The sequence below is a fragment of the Vulpes vulpes genome, chromosome 8 (genome assembly GCF_048418805.1).
Source record: "Vulpes vulpes isolate BD-2025 chromosome 8, VulVul3, whole genome shotgun sequence".
NCBI lineage: Eukaryota > Metazoa > Chordata > Mammalia > Carnivora > Canidae > Vulpes > Vulpes vulpes.
Genome location: NC_132787.1, coordinates 100,453,822 through 100,466,461, shown reverse-complemented (window position 1 = coordinate 100,466,461; position 12,640 = coordinate 100,453,822). Strand labels below are relative to the sequence as shown.

The following is a 12,640-nucleotide window of genomic DNA, read 5'->3' as shown; positions in this document are numbered from 1 at the left end:
TGATCTTAAAAGCTGCTCGTAGAAATGAAAGAGAAGGGAACTTGAGGAAATTAAGTGTCACAGAAGATAATAAGTTAAAAATTCCTCGTTATTTTTTTTCTACAGAGCATTTAGAGTTTATATTTCAGGCTGCTTCCTGTTTGAGAAGGCAATATCTTGAGCAGTTGAAAAAGTTGTTTTTTTTGTAAAACATTACTCTTATTTTTCTCACCCTTCTTTCCTAGGAAGAATTTGAGAAATAGAGGAGGCTTTAAGGGGAGAGAAGGGAGTAAATAGTAACTTAAGATTTTAGATCTTCAGAAACCTTTTCATTCTTTGTAGGACCTCGTGCAATTTGTGGCATGGTTTCTGTGGCAGTGAGGGGACCATAGTTCAGAGAGATTAGCTAGCCCAGAGTCATTTTGACTCTTCTGTTTGTTCTATGCTGGATTGATCATTTTGCTGCTTGAAATTGCGTGGTGGCTTCCTCTGATCAGTTACCTTTCTTCCTCTTGGTGACAATGACTTCTTCTGGCGTTCTTTTTGTCCTCGTTACTGGAGGGATGGCCCTGTGTGAATTACACCAAAACTCCGAGGAATACACCACTCTCGGACAGGAGGAAGGAGAGGGCTGTCACCCCGCCAGGGGTCGTTCAGAGGGTTTCGAAGTAGAAGTAGAAGCAGCCACGGCTAGCACCTGGCTCTAACATTAGATACCTGGATGCCCTGGGGCCTTTTAGCCTCTGAACGATCCAGGAGTATTGCTTACGTAGAAATAGCATACTTTGGGCCCCATATTAGTATTCATATGCTACCATATTTTATTATTGTATAATAAAAATTCATCTAAATTTTTTCCTCCCTTAGGTGATTGTTTGCTCTGCTACATTACATTCTTTTGATGTGAAGAAGCTGTCTGAAAAGATAATGCATTTTCCCACATGGGTTGATTTAAAAGGAGAAGACTCTGTTCCGGACACTGTACACCATGTTGTTGTCCCTGTGAATCCCAAAGCTGACAGACTTTGGGAAAGGCTTGGGAAAAACCACATTAGAGTGAGTACTATACACCATTAACCATTTGTGAAGAATAAAACTTTCATAAATTAAGCCTTGGGCTCCTAGTGATACAGCCAGTATCAAGAAACGAAAAGTCCAACACATTGACCGGAGAAGTTTAGGCATTGAGAATGCAGAATAAGTGATGGGCTTTTATTTTTTTCCCTGTAAGAGTTACTTTTATAATCATGTTCCTCAATGTAATTTTTATAAATGAATAGGATTATGTGTATATATAGATCTAATTTGGGATAGTATGGGGAGTATGCTGTCCGAGCAGCTGCCGGTACTCCAGGGGCAGGTGCCGCTCCACAAGCACATGCAGAGTGCTAATTTGGGATATAGTGATAGTGATATTATAGTGCTATTTTTAATAATAATAATAATAATATTAATATTAATAATTAATAATAAATTAATAATAAATAATAATTAATAATAATATTATAATAATTTAATAATAATTTATTAAAATGTTAAAATGTCCTCTTGTGGTTCCTTATTTTCCTAAAAATCAATTTCTTATGTCCATCTGGTTTTTTCCCCCCACTGTTCTTAGGTTTACCTTTAAGAAATGAGGATATGTTAAATATTGTAAATACGCAATATTGTAAAAGCCAACTTTGCATTTTTATTATTACATTTAAAATTGATTAGCCGTAGACCCACAGTTAATAAAGGAGTTTTCTGAATCTGAAGAGTGGTTTTACCCACATACTCTGAATATTATGTCTGAAATGCAGTCTAGAGTTAGGTACAGTTTTCCCTTTAAAAAAAGTGATACTTGTTTGGAATCCTTAGCCACTTGCTACACCTTTTTTATCCTTTTCTTTTGATAGACTGATGATGTACATGCAAAAGATAACACAAGGCCTGGTGCTAATAGTCCGGGTAAGTTGAATGAATGAATGAATAAGTGAATGAATGAATGGTGTTAAAAGATTCTGAAGACGAATTGGTTTGTCTTATTGAATTTATGCCGTCTTATTCTCATGAAGGTTTTGAAGTGACCTACAAAATTAGAACAGGAAATCTGAAAACAAAAGCAACAAAAATATAAGGAAATGGGGGAAATGGCTGATATCTGTCAACTTAGAACAATATTAGTCACTGAATTTCAGACATTAGTTTCTTGGCAGCTAAGTCACAAATATTTTGGAGTTCTTATTGGTCATGGGATATCAGTAAATTTCTCTGGCAACAGATTTTATATTGGCCCTGAATTCCAGGAGAAATGTCACAAGGGAAAATGTCTTTAGCTTACAATTTTTTGAAAGATACAGGAGTTATCTTGAAATAGTTATTCTTTTTGTGTGTGGTAAAATATACCTAACACAAGATTTCCCATTTTAACCATTTTCAAGTGGATCAAGTTCAGTGCCATAAAGTACATTCCTACTTTGCATTCATTGCCACCATCTGTCTCCAGGACTTTTTCATCCTCCTAAACTGAATATCATTAAGTCGTTAAATTTTTATCATTTTTTTAAAAAGCCTAACATTTAATTCAGTGAAGATACTTCTGTGCAGATTGGAGACCGTTTCAGGTGCATAATCTTTTAAGATCTATGAAGGTACATCGTATTGCAAGGATAGTGCTTGCGGAACCTAGAGTAGACCTCAGAGCCATTAGGACGCATGTTTGATGTTAGATGTCTCAGGTGGATCATTTGCTTCATGGTTGGATTCATTGGTAGGTTTATGACAAGTATCTGAGAGGTGAATTTTCTGAAATCTTGAATAAATAGAGTCCCTTTGAATTCAAATTTTTTTTAAAGATTTATTTATTCATGAGAGACACAGGCTGAGAGAGGCAGAGACATAGGCAGAGGGAGAAGCAGGCTCCTTGCAGGGAGCCCGATGTGGGGCTTGATCCCGGATCCCAGGATCACGAACTGAGCCGAAGGCAGGTGCCCAACTGCTGAGCCACCCAGGCGTCCCTTTTTGAATTCAATTTTATGTGCACTTCCACATGTATAAAGTATATGCTCCACTAGCCTTAACTGTTGGAGAAGTGCAGACACTGATGGCTCAAAATGATGGGTCTTCCCACTTTCGAGAATGCATTTTGTAAAATAAAAATTCATTTATTTTTTTCTTATAAATGTTTGCTTAGTTTATATAGTGATTAGGTATGACTACAGAGACTTTAGAAATACAATGGGTTCCAAAATTAAAATTTTGCATTTTAATTTGGTAACTGTAGCATAGCTTCCCACTGAATCATAGACATGGGGTGTGATGGCTAAGAAATGACTTAGTTTGACATACAGTTTTTAAACCATAGGGAAGTATGAACTTTCAGGTATTAGATTGATTTAAAAAGTACATTAATTATTTTTGAAAGAGGTTAAAATAATTGAGTAAGCATTTATTGAGCAGTTAGGGAAGTTAATGCAAGGCAAGAATATGATTAGTTGTCCACAAGAGGTAAGAACGGAGTTTTGTTGTAGGTACGAAGTTCTGTTTACTTGTGTGTTTACATGTCTGTTTTCCCTCATAAGAGGTATGGTTATAGTTATTTTGGTGCCCCAAAAACTGGCATAAATGTACATTAACAAATAGGAATAAATGAGTGAATGGATACTCTCACCATTTCATCCTATCTTAATATTACTTATTTTTATCTATAATACTTGAGTCAGTTTTTTAACTGAGTTAAGCATTAAGTCTATAACTGTAATTATGTGTGTTTATAATAATTTTAGATTGAAATTCTTTTTTTCGTTTTTGTTGTGTTACTGTGGTATTCAAGAGATGTGGTCTGAAGCTATTAAAATCCTGAAGGGGGAGTATGCTGTCCGGGCAATCAAGGAACACAAGATGGATCAAGCAATTATTTTCTGTAGAACCAAAATTGACTGTGATAACTTGGAGCAATATTTTATGCAACAAGGAGGAGGTAATGTTTCCTCACTTGAGATAAATTGTGTTTATTTCCTCATTTAATAGATTATTAGTCTCATGTTGATGCAGTCTAAAATGCATGCACAGAATTTAAAGCAGTGATGGTGCAAGTAGCTGTGCTTATCCAGTACTTTTTCATATGATAAGCCCTAGGAACACAGGGCTTTCCACACAGGTAGAGTTTCATTACAGTGTTCTGAGGCCCTGCTATCATTTGGAAGAAGGGCAGTGTTATTGATTAATGTTAAAATTTCAAGTATAATCATTAAATAATAGAATGTATATCTTCTAAACCAATAAATGAGAAAAAAATCTTCTAAAAAACTAAGAAAGAAGAAAAATGAGAAAAAGCAGAATTAAAAAAAAACCAGAATGGTTAGAAATTACAGAGTAAGATGGCTGGTGGAAAAATCTGAATATATGAGTATACACTACAGTATGTATCAGTGGATAAAGTCCTCTGTTAAGAGACCTAGATGGTTAAAGTGGATAAAAACTACCTAGATGCTCTTTACAAGAGACATACTTAAAACCTGAGGACATAGAAAGATCAAAAGGGGCTGAAAAAATATATGTATCAGCTAAACCGCTAATCAAAAGAAAGTCTAGCTATGTTAACAAGAGATGCAGTAGAATTTAAGACAAAAATATTAACTAGAAATGAAGAACATCATTATGTAATAAAATACTTAACCTACAATGAATATATGATGAGTCTAATGTTATGCTCCTTATAACATGAAACATAAACCAACATGAAGAAAACCTCAACATGCTCAGTCATTAGGGAAATGCAAAATCATAGTGTAATACCACTGTACACTCATTTTTAATGACTAGGTTTAAAAAAAAGTTTTGGCGAGGATATAGAGCAACTGGAGCACTCAAAACACTATTGCTGTACAGCCATGTTGGTAAAAGGTCTTACATTTTAAAATTTAACATTGCTGTCTTATGGCTTAGTAATTCAACTCCTAAAGATAAGTAAAATTTACAGAAGATAAGTAAAATTTATACACGATATATTGATAAAAGCTATGGGCAAGGTTGGTCACAACAGCTTTATTTATAATAGCCCCAAACTGAAGATACACTGGGTGGTCAGTAGGGGAATGGCTTAAACCATATGTGAAATAGTTATGGACTGCTGGTGGACCCAGCAGCAATGGGTGAATCACAGACAGCTTGCAGAATGAAAGCTTTCTCACACAAGCATATATACTGTATGGTTCCATTTATGTGAGGTTCTAGACGTGTCAGAATTGATCTAGAATGGAAAAAAAAAACACACACACAATGGTGATTTCCCCCAGTAGAATGGGAGTAGGGTTATCTGGGAGAGGACATGAGGTACTTTGTGGGGTGACATTTATATTCTCTATCTTGATAGGGCTTTGGGCTACAAAGGTGCATGCATTTGTCAAAAGTCAGCAGACATACACTTAAAATTTGTCCGTTTCCTTGTATGTAACTTTCACCTCGAAGGAAAACAATAAAACCTAAACAAATAACTGCATTCTAGTTAATGAGATGCATGCTGAACTGTGTACAGATATTTGCAATTTACATTGAAATGCATCAGAAATATAAAAATGAATTGATAGAAGGCTAGATAGGCAGTAAAGCAAATATAGTAAATGTTAATGATATAATCTAGGAGGTGAAAATACAGCTATTCACTTTTAGAATTCTTTCATTGTTGCTGTGTTTGAAAATATAATAAATGTAAAAATATATAAAGGAAAAATTGACAGATGTACAAGGTTAACAGAGAAGTCCTGCTTTCATAATGGGAAGGAGTCATCTAACCTATCTCTTTATAACTGATTTACAACAAGGAGCCAGAACTTGAAATGTTTAAGAAGCTTGAACTAATAGTCATATAAAGAACAGGTTATATTGTTCATTATAGTGAACAGCTTAGTACTCTTTTTTTTTTTTTTTTTTTTTTGAGTCATGGCAAGCATACTTGCTTGGCGAGTATTTTAGTTATAGTGATTGTTTTGTAATAAATAATTCTTCCTGCCCATGTTGGTTTTGAATGGAGGATTTGATTATTTGGTTAGAAATGCCAGCAGTAATATTCCTTAGTTCCTTTTATCATCCTTCCCTAAATATTCTGAATACCTTTGTCTAAAAATCAAGTTTCCCAAACTGTTACTAAAACCAAAATAGCACAATATATATACCAGAACTTCAGAGCTTTAATAGAGGGAAATAAAGGATCCCTCTCTATACACAACTCAGCTGGGGAGTAGAAGTGTGTATGTGTGATACTTTCCTAAACCACTTGAATTTAGAATGTAGTAAGGGCTAATCTGTAGGCCTCTAGAAGTTCTGATTACCTATTATTTCTCCTCTGCATAATTAATTCTGTTTTAGTCATTTTGGGTGGATAGATTTCATGACCTATTTTTCCTTGAATTCTGAAGTATCTGTTACTTAACCTAAAATTTACTATGGAGAGTAGTCAGCATAATTGTTACTAAGCTGTTTAGAACATCCTGAGGAGGGTAGGCTTGTGGACGTGACCTTTAGTAAGGCATGAACTTGATAATACCTATATTGGTTCCTCCAGGACTGTTCTCTCTTGTCTTTTTGGTTCTTCACTTTACATGGGATAGGAGAGGTTGCTGGTATACACACGTTTTCCTTTTAGTAACACATCCTAATTGGCATATTGTTCTGTCTACTTCTGCAGATCAGGAAAAGTGACTTAAAAACGTTCTTCAAAGCAAATCAGTTTTAATGCTCCTGGAATTTATTTTAATGGCATTTTCCCTATGACAGAAATTGTGTTAACCACGGTTTATGGCAAATTGGGGTATAGATTTCTGTGTAATTCTGTGGCACCATTGTAGTCTGAATGCCATTGGTTTTTTGTTTTTTGGGTTTTTTTTGCTATTGGTGTTTTGACATAATCTTAGGTGTAATGTTTTTCCAAAGTTAACTGCTCAATGTGCTTTTCACTAGGACCTGATAAAAAAGGACACCAGTTCTCATGTGTTTGTCTTCATGGGGACAGAAAGCCTCATGAGAGGAAGCAAAACTTGGAAAGATTTAAGGTACTGCTGTTTAGTTGACTACATTTCCTTAATACTTAAGAGGGAAATTGTTGCCAATTTTAACCAGTTCCAGTTAATATTATTATTATTTTATGAGATTTTATTAATTAGAGAAAGAGTGAGGGAAAGCACAGCAGAGAGGAGAGGGAGAAGAAGGCTCCCCACCGAGCAGGGACCCCAACACAGGGCTTGATCTCAGGACCCTGGGATCATGACCTGAGCTGAAGGCAGACGCTTAACCGACTGAGCCACCCAGGCACCCCTGTTCCAATTAATATTATTAAAGCAATTTTTGTCCTAGAAACTTCAAAAGACTTTTACCCTGCTGGTATTTCCTTGCCGTGACAGGGCTTAGTCATCTTTTAGCAGTCAAGTGGTAAATTATATGTTCTCTGCATGACACTACTGTGATAAGAATTTTCAGCTTAAGGAAGTTTCAGTTAAATTCTTTCGGTATTTATTTTTAGGAGAAGCATCATGGGATAGTTAAACTGTATCTGTGAGTCTTTTTTTCTTTTTGATCAGTCTTAGTAATGCCCACAGAGAAGTTAATTTGTAGATTAACTTAAGGCAGGTTTCAAGAATATGGTTTTGTGGAATTAAAAATAATTGTAGTTGTTTAAGGCGCACTGTCCCAGTTACATGCTGGCAGCCTGTGAACAGGTTGTTTAGCACTTGGTGCAGGTGGGTAGGGCCTGAGCCACTTAGAACATGAGGTCAGTAGCCTCCCCCCACAGCATTCTCACCGTTTACCTGTATTTTGATCCCCCCAGTAGAGAGTACAAATAGCATTTTCTCTCAGACCCATTGATTGCATGAGTAAAAGATGGGAAGTATTGAGTTTAGGAACTTTGGATTATGCTTCCATGCTGAGCAAAATGTGGATCTTGAAGCATGTTGCATGGTCGCATTTTAGTGTGTGTGTCCACCCTTCCCGACCCAGGGTCTTATGCTGGACCGCAGGTCAGCATGCCCTTCCCCACCCCATCTCTAACTTTGCTGTGCCTTGAGGCACAAATGACATCTAAAGGCTAATTTCTATTTCCTTGGTGAGAGCACTGGGGGCCCACTCTTTTCCCTTCTCTTAGGATTTATCTATTGTCACAAAAAGTGTAACCTCAGGGTAAAATACCTAGTATTCTGAATTTATTTTAATACAGGGCTAAAGATAATGCTTATATTTTAACATTCTGTTCTATTTTATCTTTCTTTTTTTTAAAATTTTATCTTTTGAATTAACCAGTCAGGATTTCTAAAGATATAGCCAAATTATAGCAGTTTAATATCTTTGGTTTGAGAAAAAAGAAAATAAAAAATGAATCCAATTATTGATTCTATTCACCTTAAATATCTTGTTTCAGTAGATCATAACTTAAAAATTTAAGACTTCGTCAAATGAATTATGAATATCTGGACCTCTAATCTGATAATGACCTATTATTAGATGTCTCATTTAGTGGAATGGTGGTATTTGTATTTATTTTTTAGTATATGTACTAATAATTTCCTCTCTCTCCTCTCTGTTCTCTTTAGAAAGGAGATGTGAGATTCTTGATTTGCACCGATGTAGCTGCCAGAGGAATTGATATCCATGGTGTTCCTTATGGTAAAGAGAAAGTTTTTAGAACTGCAATTTAAATTTTATGGAATTCAAAGTAAACACTTTAATGTATTTAAGATATTTAGAAAATATCTAATATGGTTGAAAATTTTAGAAACTAATGGCAGTTGGTAATAATTGTTTTTATTTGCAGTTATAAATGTCACCTTGCCTGACGAAAAGCAAAACTACGTACATCGAATTGGCAGAGTAGGAAGAGCTGAAAGGTACTGCTTATAATTCTTTTTTTCTTTTTATGCTTCTGTGCTTCAGGAATAAAGTCTAATAAAGACTTTAAAAATCTTTCAGGATGGGTTTGGCCATTTCCCTGGTGGCAACAGAGAAAGAAAAGGTAATCTTTTCAGTGCCGTGTTAATTCACTGTTTGTGTTGTCATTTCAATGTTGGAAGTAAAAGCAGTTTGATTTTTCCATATACATTGTATTTAGTTGCATATGGAATATAAGTGAACCTTTTTAATGGCATCTTCTTTTCAATATTCTTGAATGGACCAGTGGTAGAATGAAGTTTAGAAAGGAAAAATGTGAAATGTAATTTTCACTAATACCTTTAATATACTCATTTCACCGAAAACTATTTAGGCCCTCTCTGACATCATCCCACAGAAGAGATGGGAGAGGGTGGTAACTTATTATTTTACAGTATAATTTTATATAACCTTATAGAACAGTTGCAAAAATAAGGAACTTCCACAAACTCATTGTCCAAAGTACCTGTTCATTTTGTCTTTTGCTTTATTATAGAAAGCATTTGGACTTTATTTTTTGATAAAAATCTTGATATAGCATTTTCCAGTATTTATCTTTGTTTTTATCTGAGAATTCTTTTCTGGATTTGACATGCATTTTAGGAAAACTTTGGGATTATTCTCAGAAAGAACTCTTTCAGAAGACAAGACCTAGTTAATGAGCTCCTGAATGGTGATAGTAATTGGATGACATACCATACTGCAATCTATTTTTCTGGTTCCTTGAGGAGATAAACTATTTTTAAAAAACTATTAAGAGAATAAAGAAATATAGCATATTTCAGTCTCCATGCATGTTAATTATTTTTTACATCTTTCATGTAGGTGTGGTACCATGTATGTAGCAGCCGTGGAAAAGGATGTTATAACACAAGACTCAAGGAAGATGGTGGTTGTACCATATGGTACAATGAGATGCAGGTAAGATTCCTAAAAAAGATAGTAAAATTGGCAAAAATAGACCACATTTACTTATAAAAGTAATACCTCAGCTTTTATCTCTTTGTCAGCTGTAAGGAAGAGTAATTAATTGTAGTGTTAGTTATAGTTTGTAAATTGTAACTTGTGAGCTTATCTTTTCAGAAATCTATCTTCCATTTATACTAAGTATTACAGTCTTTCTGGTTTTGATGCTATTAAAATGCAACTCTGTCAAATGAAATTTTTATTTGAAAATGCTTTTTATATTTCCTTTCCCTTCATAGTTGCTGTCTGAGATCGAAGAGCATCTGAATTGCACCATTTCTCAGGTTGAACCAGATATAAAAGTACCAGTGGATGAATTTGATGGGAAAGTTACCTATGGTCAGAAAAGGGCCATTGGCGGTAAGCTTTAAATTACTTTTATTTCTATTCTAAATGTGAATGTGTCCTTCTTGGGCTTCAGTGTGTAGAAGAGAGTAATTTCATTTCATCATGGTGTCTATTTTTAGCTTATTAATCATTTCCTCCTTATTACTCTCATAGCACTTTATCCATACCTGTCTTACAGCAGTTTCTAGTTGTGTGATTTGTATGCAAATGAAGGACAGCAGCTTAGCTGTTTCTCTTGAGGTATTAATGTCACAAAGAGTAGTTGAACATTTACAGAATTATTAGGAAACAAGAGTATAATGACAATTTGGAACAAAGAATTGAAAACTTTTGATTTAATACAAGTGGTAACCCAGCATAAAATTTCCTTTGCCTGGAATGCCCTTAGCTCATTCCTGAAATTTTTTTTTTTAAGATTCAGGCTACTGAGCTAGTGGTTTCCAAACCCAAAAAAAAGGAGAGGGGGAGGGATTGCTAGGGGCCCTGGGACACTATTAGTGAGGCCTGATCACTCATTTATATGGATTTAACATCTTTAAAACTCACTTGTGGAGATGACTTGCCCAGTAGTACATTTTTATTGCTAGAAGCAATGTATAAACGGATGTAATTGAGCCAAAGTATTGCTGACAAGTTATTTCAAGCATGTCATTTATATTACTTTATAATTTGTGTGTGTGATGCAGGTGGAAACTATAAAGGCCATGTGGATATTTTGGCACCTACGGTTCAAGAGTTGGCTGCCCTTGAAAAGGAGGCGCAGACATCTTTCCTGCATCTTGGCTACCTTCCTAACCAGCTGTTCAGAACCTTCTGATTTTAACATACACTGAATAAGATTTGAATAATAAAATTCTGTAGTCTTAAAACTCTAAAACAGTTGTACTGCTTCCAAGCAGCAGTATTTATAGTAACATAAGCTATTAATGCTAACTCTTGCATGTCAAGAAACATTAATCTTAGGAATTCTTCATAAAATGGCAACCTAATGAGAATAATAAATTTGATGACTATATTTTTATGAAGATTTGTGTCTTATTTTTAAAGTTATTTGATAGTTTTCTTTTTCAAGAAAATTAGAGGTTTACCAAGTAAAGTTTATAGGTATGTTAATTTTGTGGAGGACCTGCATGGAACCACCAGTGATTATCTTGAGTAGAATTTATCATAGGAAGTGGTCCCAAGTAGGGATGTTTTTGAGATTGTTATAGTTGCTTAGGTGTAGGCTGAAGCTGGAGGAGACTCATGATGGGAAAGAAAATTGGGTGATCCCAGGACAGAAGGGCAGCTTAGTTTTAGGGGGCCTTGAGTTTTTTTAGAGAGATAGAAAAGGTTCTGTGTCTAGGGATTGAGGGCTAGTGTATGATGGTGATAGCAAAGATGTATTTGGAAGGTTCATCTTTTTTGTTTTAAATATTTTATTTATTTATTCATGAGAGAGAGAGAGAGAGAGACAGAGAGACAGAGACACAGGCAGAGGGAGAAGCAGGCTCCATGCAGGGAGCCTGATGTGGGACTGGATCCCAGAACCCCAGGATCACGCCCTGGGCCAAAGGCAGATGCTCAACCACTGAGCCACCCAGGCATCCCCTGTTTATCTTCTTTTTAAGACCTTTTCTTTCCAGAGGATAGTTACTTAAAAGATAAAACTATTATGCTGTTCCTCTACGTTTTAAAATTAAACCCAGTTCTTTGGAATATATTTTCTCTGTCCTTTTTACCTAAAATACCAGGAGGAAAAGAGAAAATTTAGATAAAATTGAATTGTTCTTTTGTGCATTTCGACTCTTAGTTAATAAGGTATTATTCCTGTGCTAGGATTCCTTAAGAACAGAGGCTGTTATAAATTCTCGTGTGATGGTTTCCAAACCTGTTAGCACTGAAATATTTTCTTTAAACAAAATCTTAAGTGAAACTCACTGTAGACATTAGCAGTGGGAAAACCGTTGCCTAGTATTTTGAGTCATAGTTTGTGTGAAATGATGAGAATACCGTTCTCTCACATTTAGACCACGTTGCTTGGAGCTGTCCTAGAACCACCCCAGCTGATCTGGGAGCGATGACAGCTCTCTGCAGTGTCCACGCACATTAATCACTGCTTTAGAAAGGGATTTTTAACTGATAAACAGCAAGGAGAAGACTGAGATCTGGACCATTTAAATACTGGAGCTAGGGGAGGTCTGATCTTGTTCGTGTCCTCCTTTTATAGATGCAGAAGTGCAGTGTGGAGGAATTTATGCCAACGGGGCCTTGTTCGGAGAAGTGGAGCTGGAACTTGGGTACCCTAGTCTCAGCTTTGACCCTTTGTCTTCTGTTGGAAGATGATCCTCAGGTCCAAATGGGTAGGCCAGGGAGGAATGGAGACTGAAAGTCGTTATTGGGCTTTTCCTCTGCAGATTACTGTCCAACTGCATTTGACTTGGGCAACAGAGTCTCTAAAAGGAGAAGA

The 12,640-nt window shown here is 35.6% G+C and overlaps 1 protein-coding gene across 2 annotated transcripts in view; it reads left to right on the top strand.

The window, feature by feature from the left end:
* DDX1 (DEAD-box helicase 1) overlaps nt 1-11,206 on the top strand; it is a 35,804-nt gene extending 24,598 nt beyond the window's left edge. For both annotated transcript variants that reach the window (XM_072767682.1, XM_072767681.1), the window contains exons 17-26: nt 847-1,035; nt 1,878-1,929; nt 3,794-3,940; nt 6,919-7,010; nt 8,544-8,616; nt 8,765-8,837; nt 8,920-8,962; nt 9,703-9,798; nt 10,083-10,203; nt 10,878-11,206. In XM_072767682.1, the coding sequence (XP_072623783.1) occupies nt 847-1,035; nt 1,878-1,929; nt 3,794-3,940; nt 6,919-7,010; nt 8,544-8,616; nt 8,765-8,837; nt 8,920-8,962; nt 9,703-9,798; nt 10,083-10,203; nt 10,878-11,008 (1,017 nt within the window). In that variant the 3' untranslated portion in view covers nt 11,009-11,206. The remainder of the gene's footprint in view (nt 1-846; nt 1,036-1,877; nt 1,930-3,793; nt 3,941-6,918; nt 7,011-8,543; nt 8,617-8,764; nt 8,838-8,919; nt 8,963-9,702; nt 9,799-10,082; nt 10,204-10,877) is intronic.
* The last annotated feature ends 1,434 nt before the right edge of the window (nt 11,207-12,640 follow it).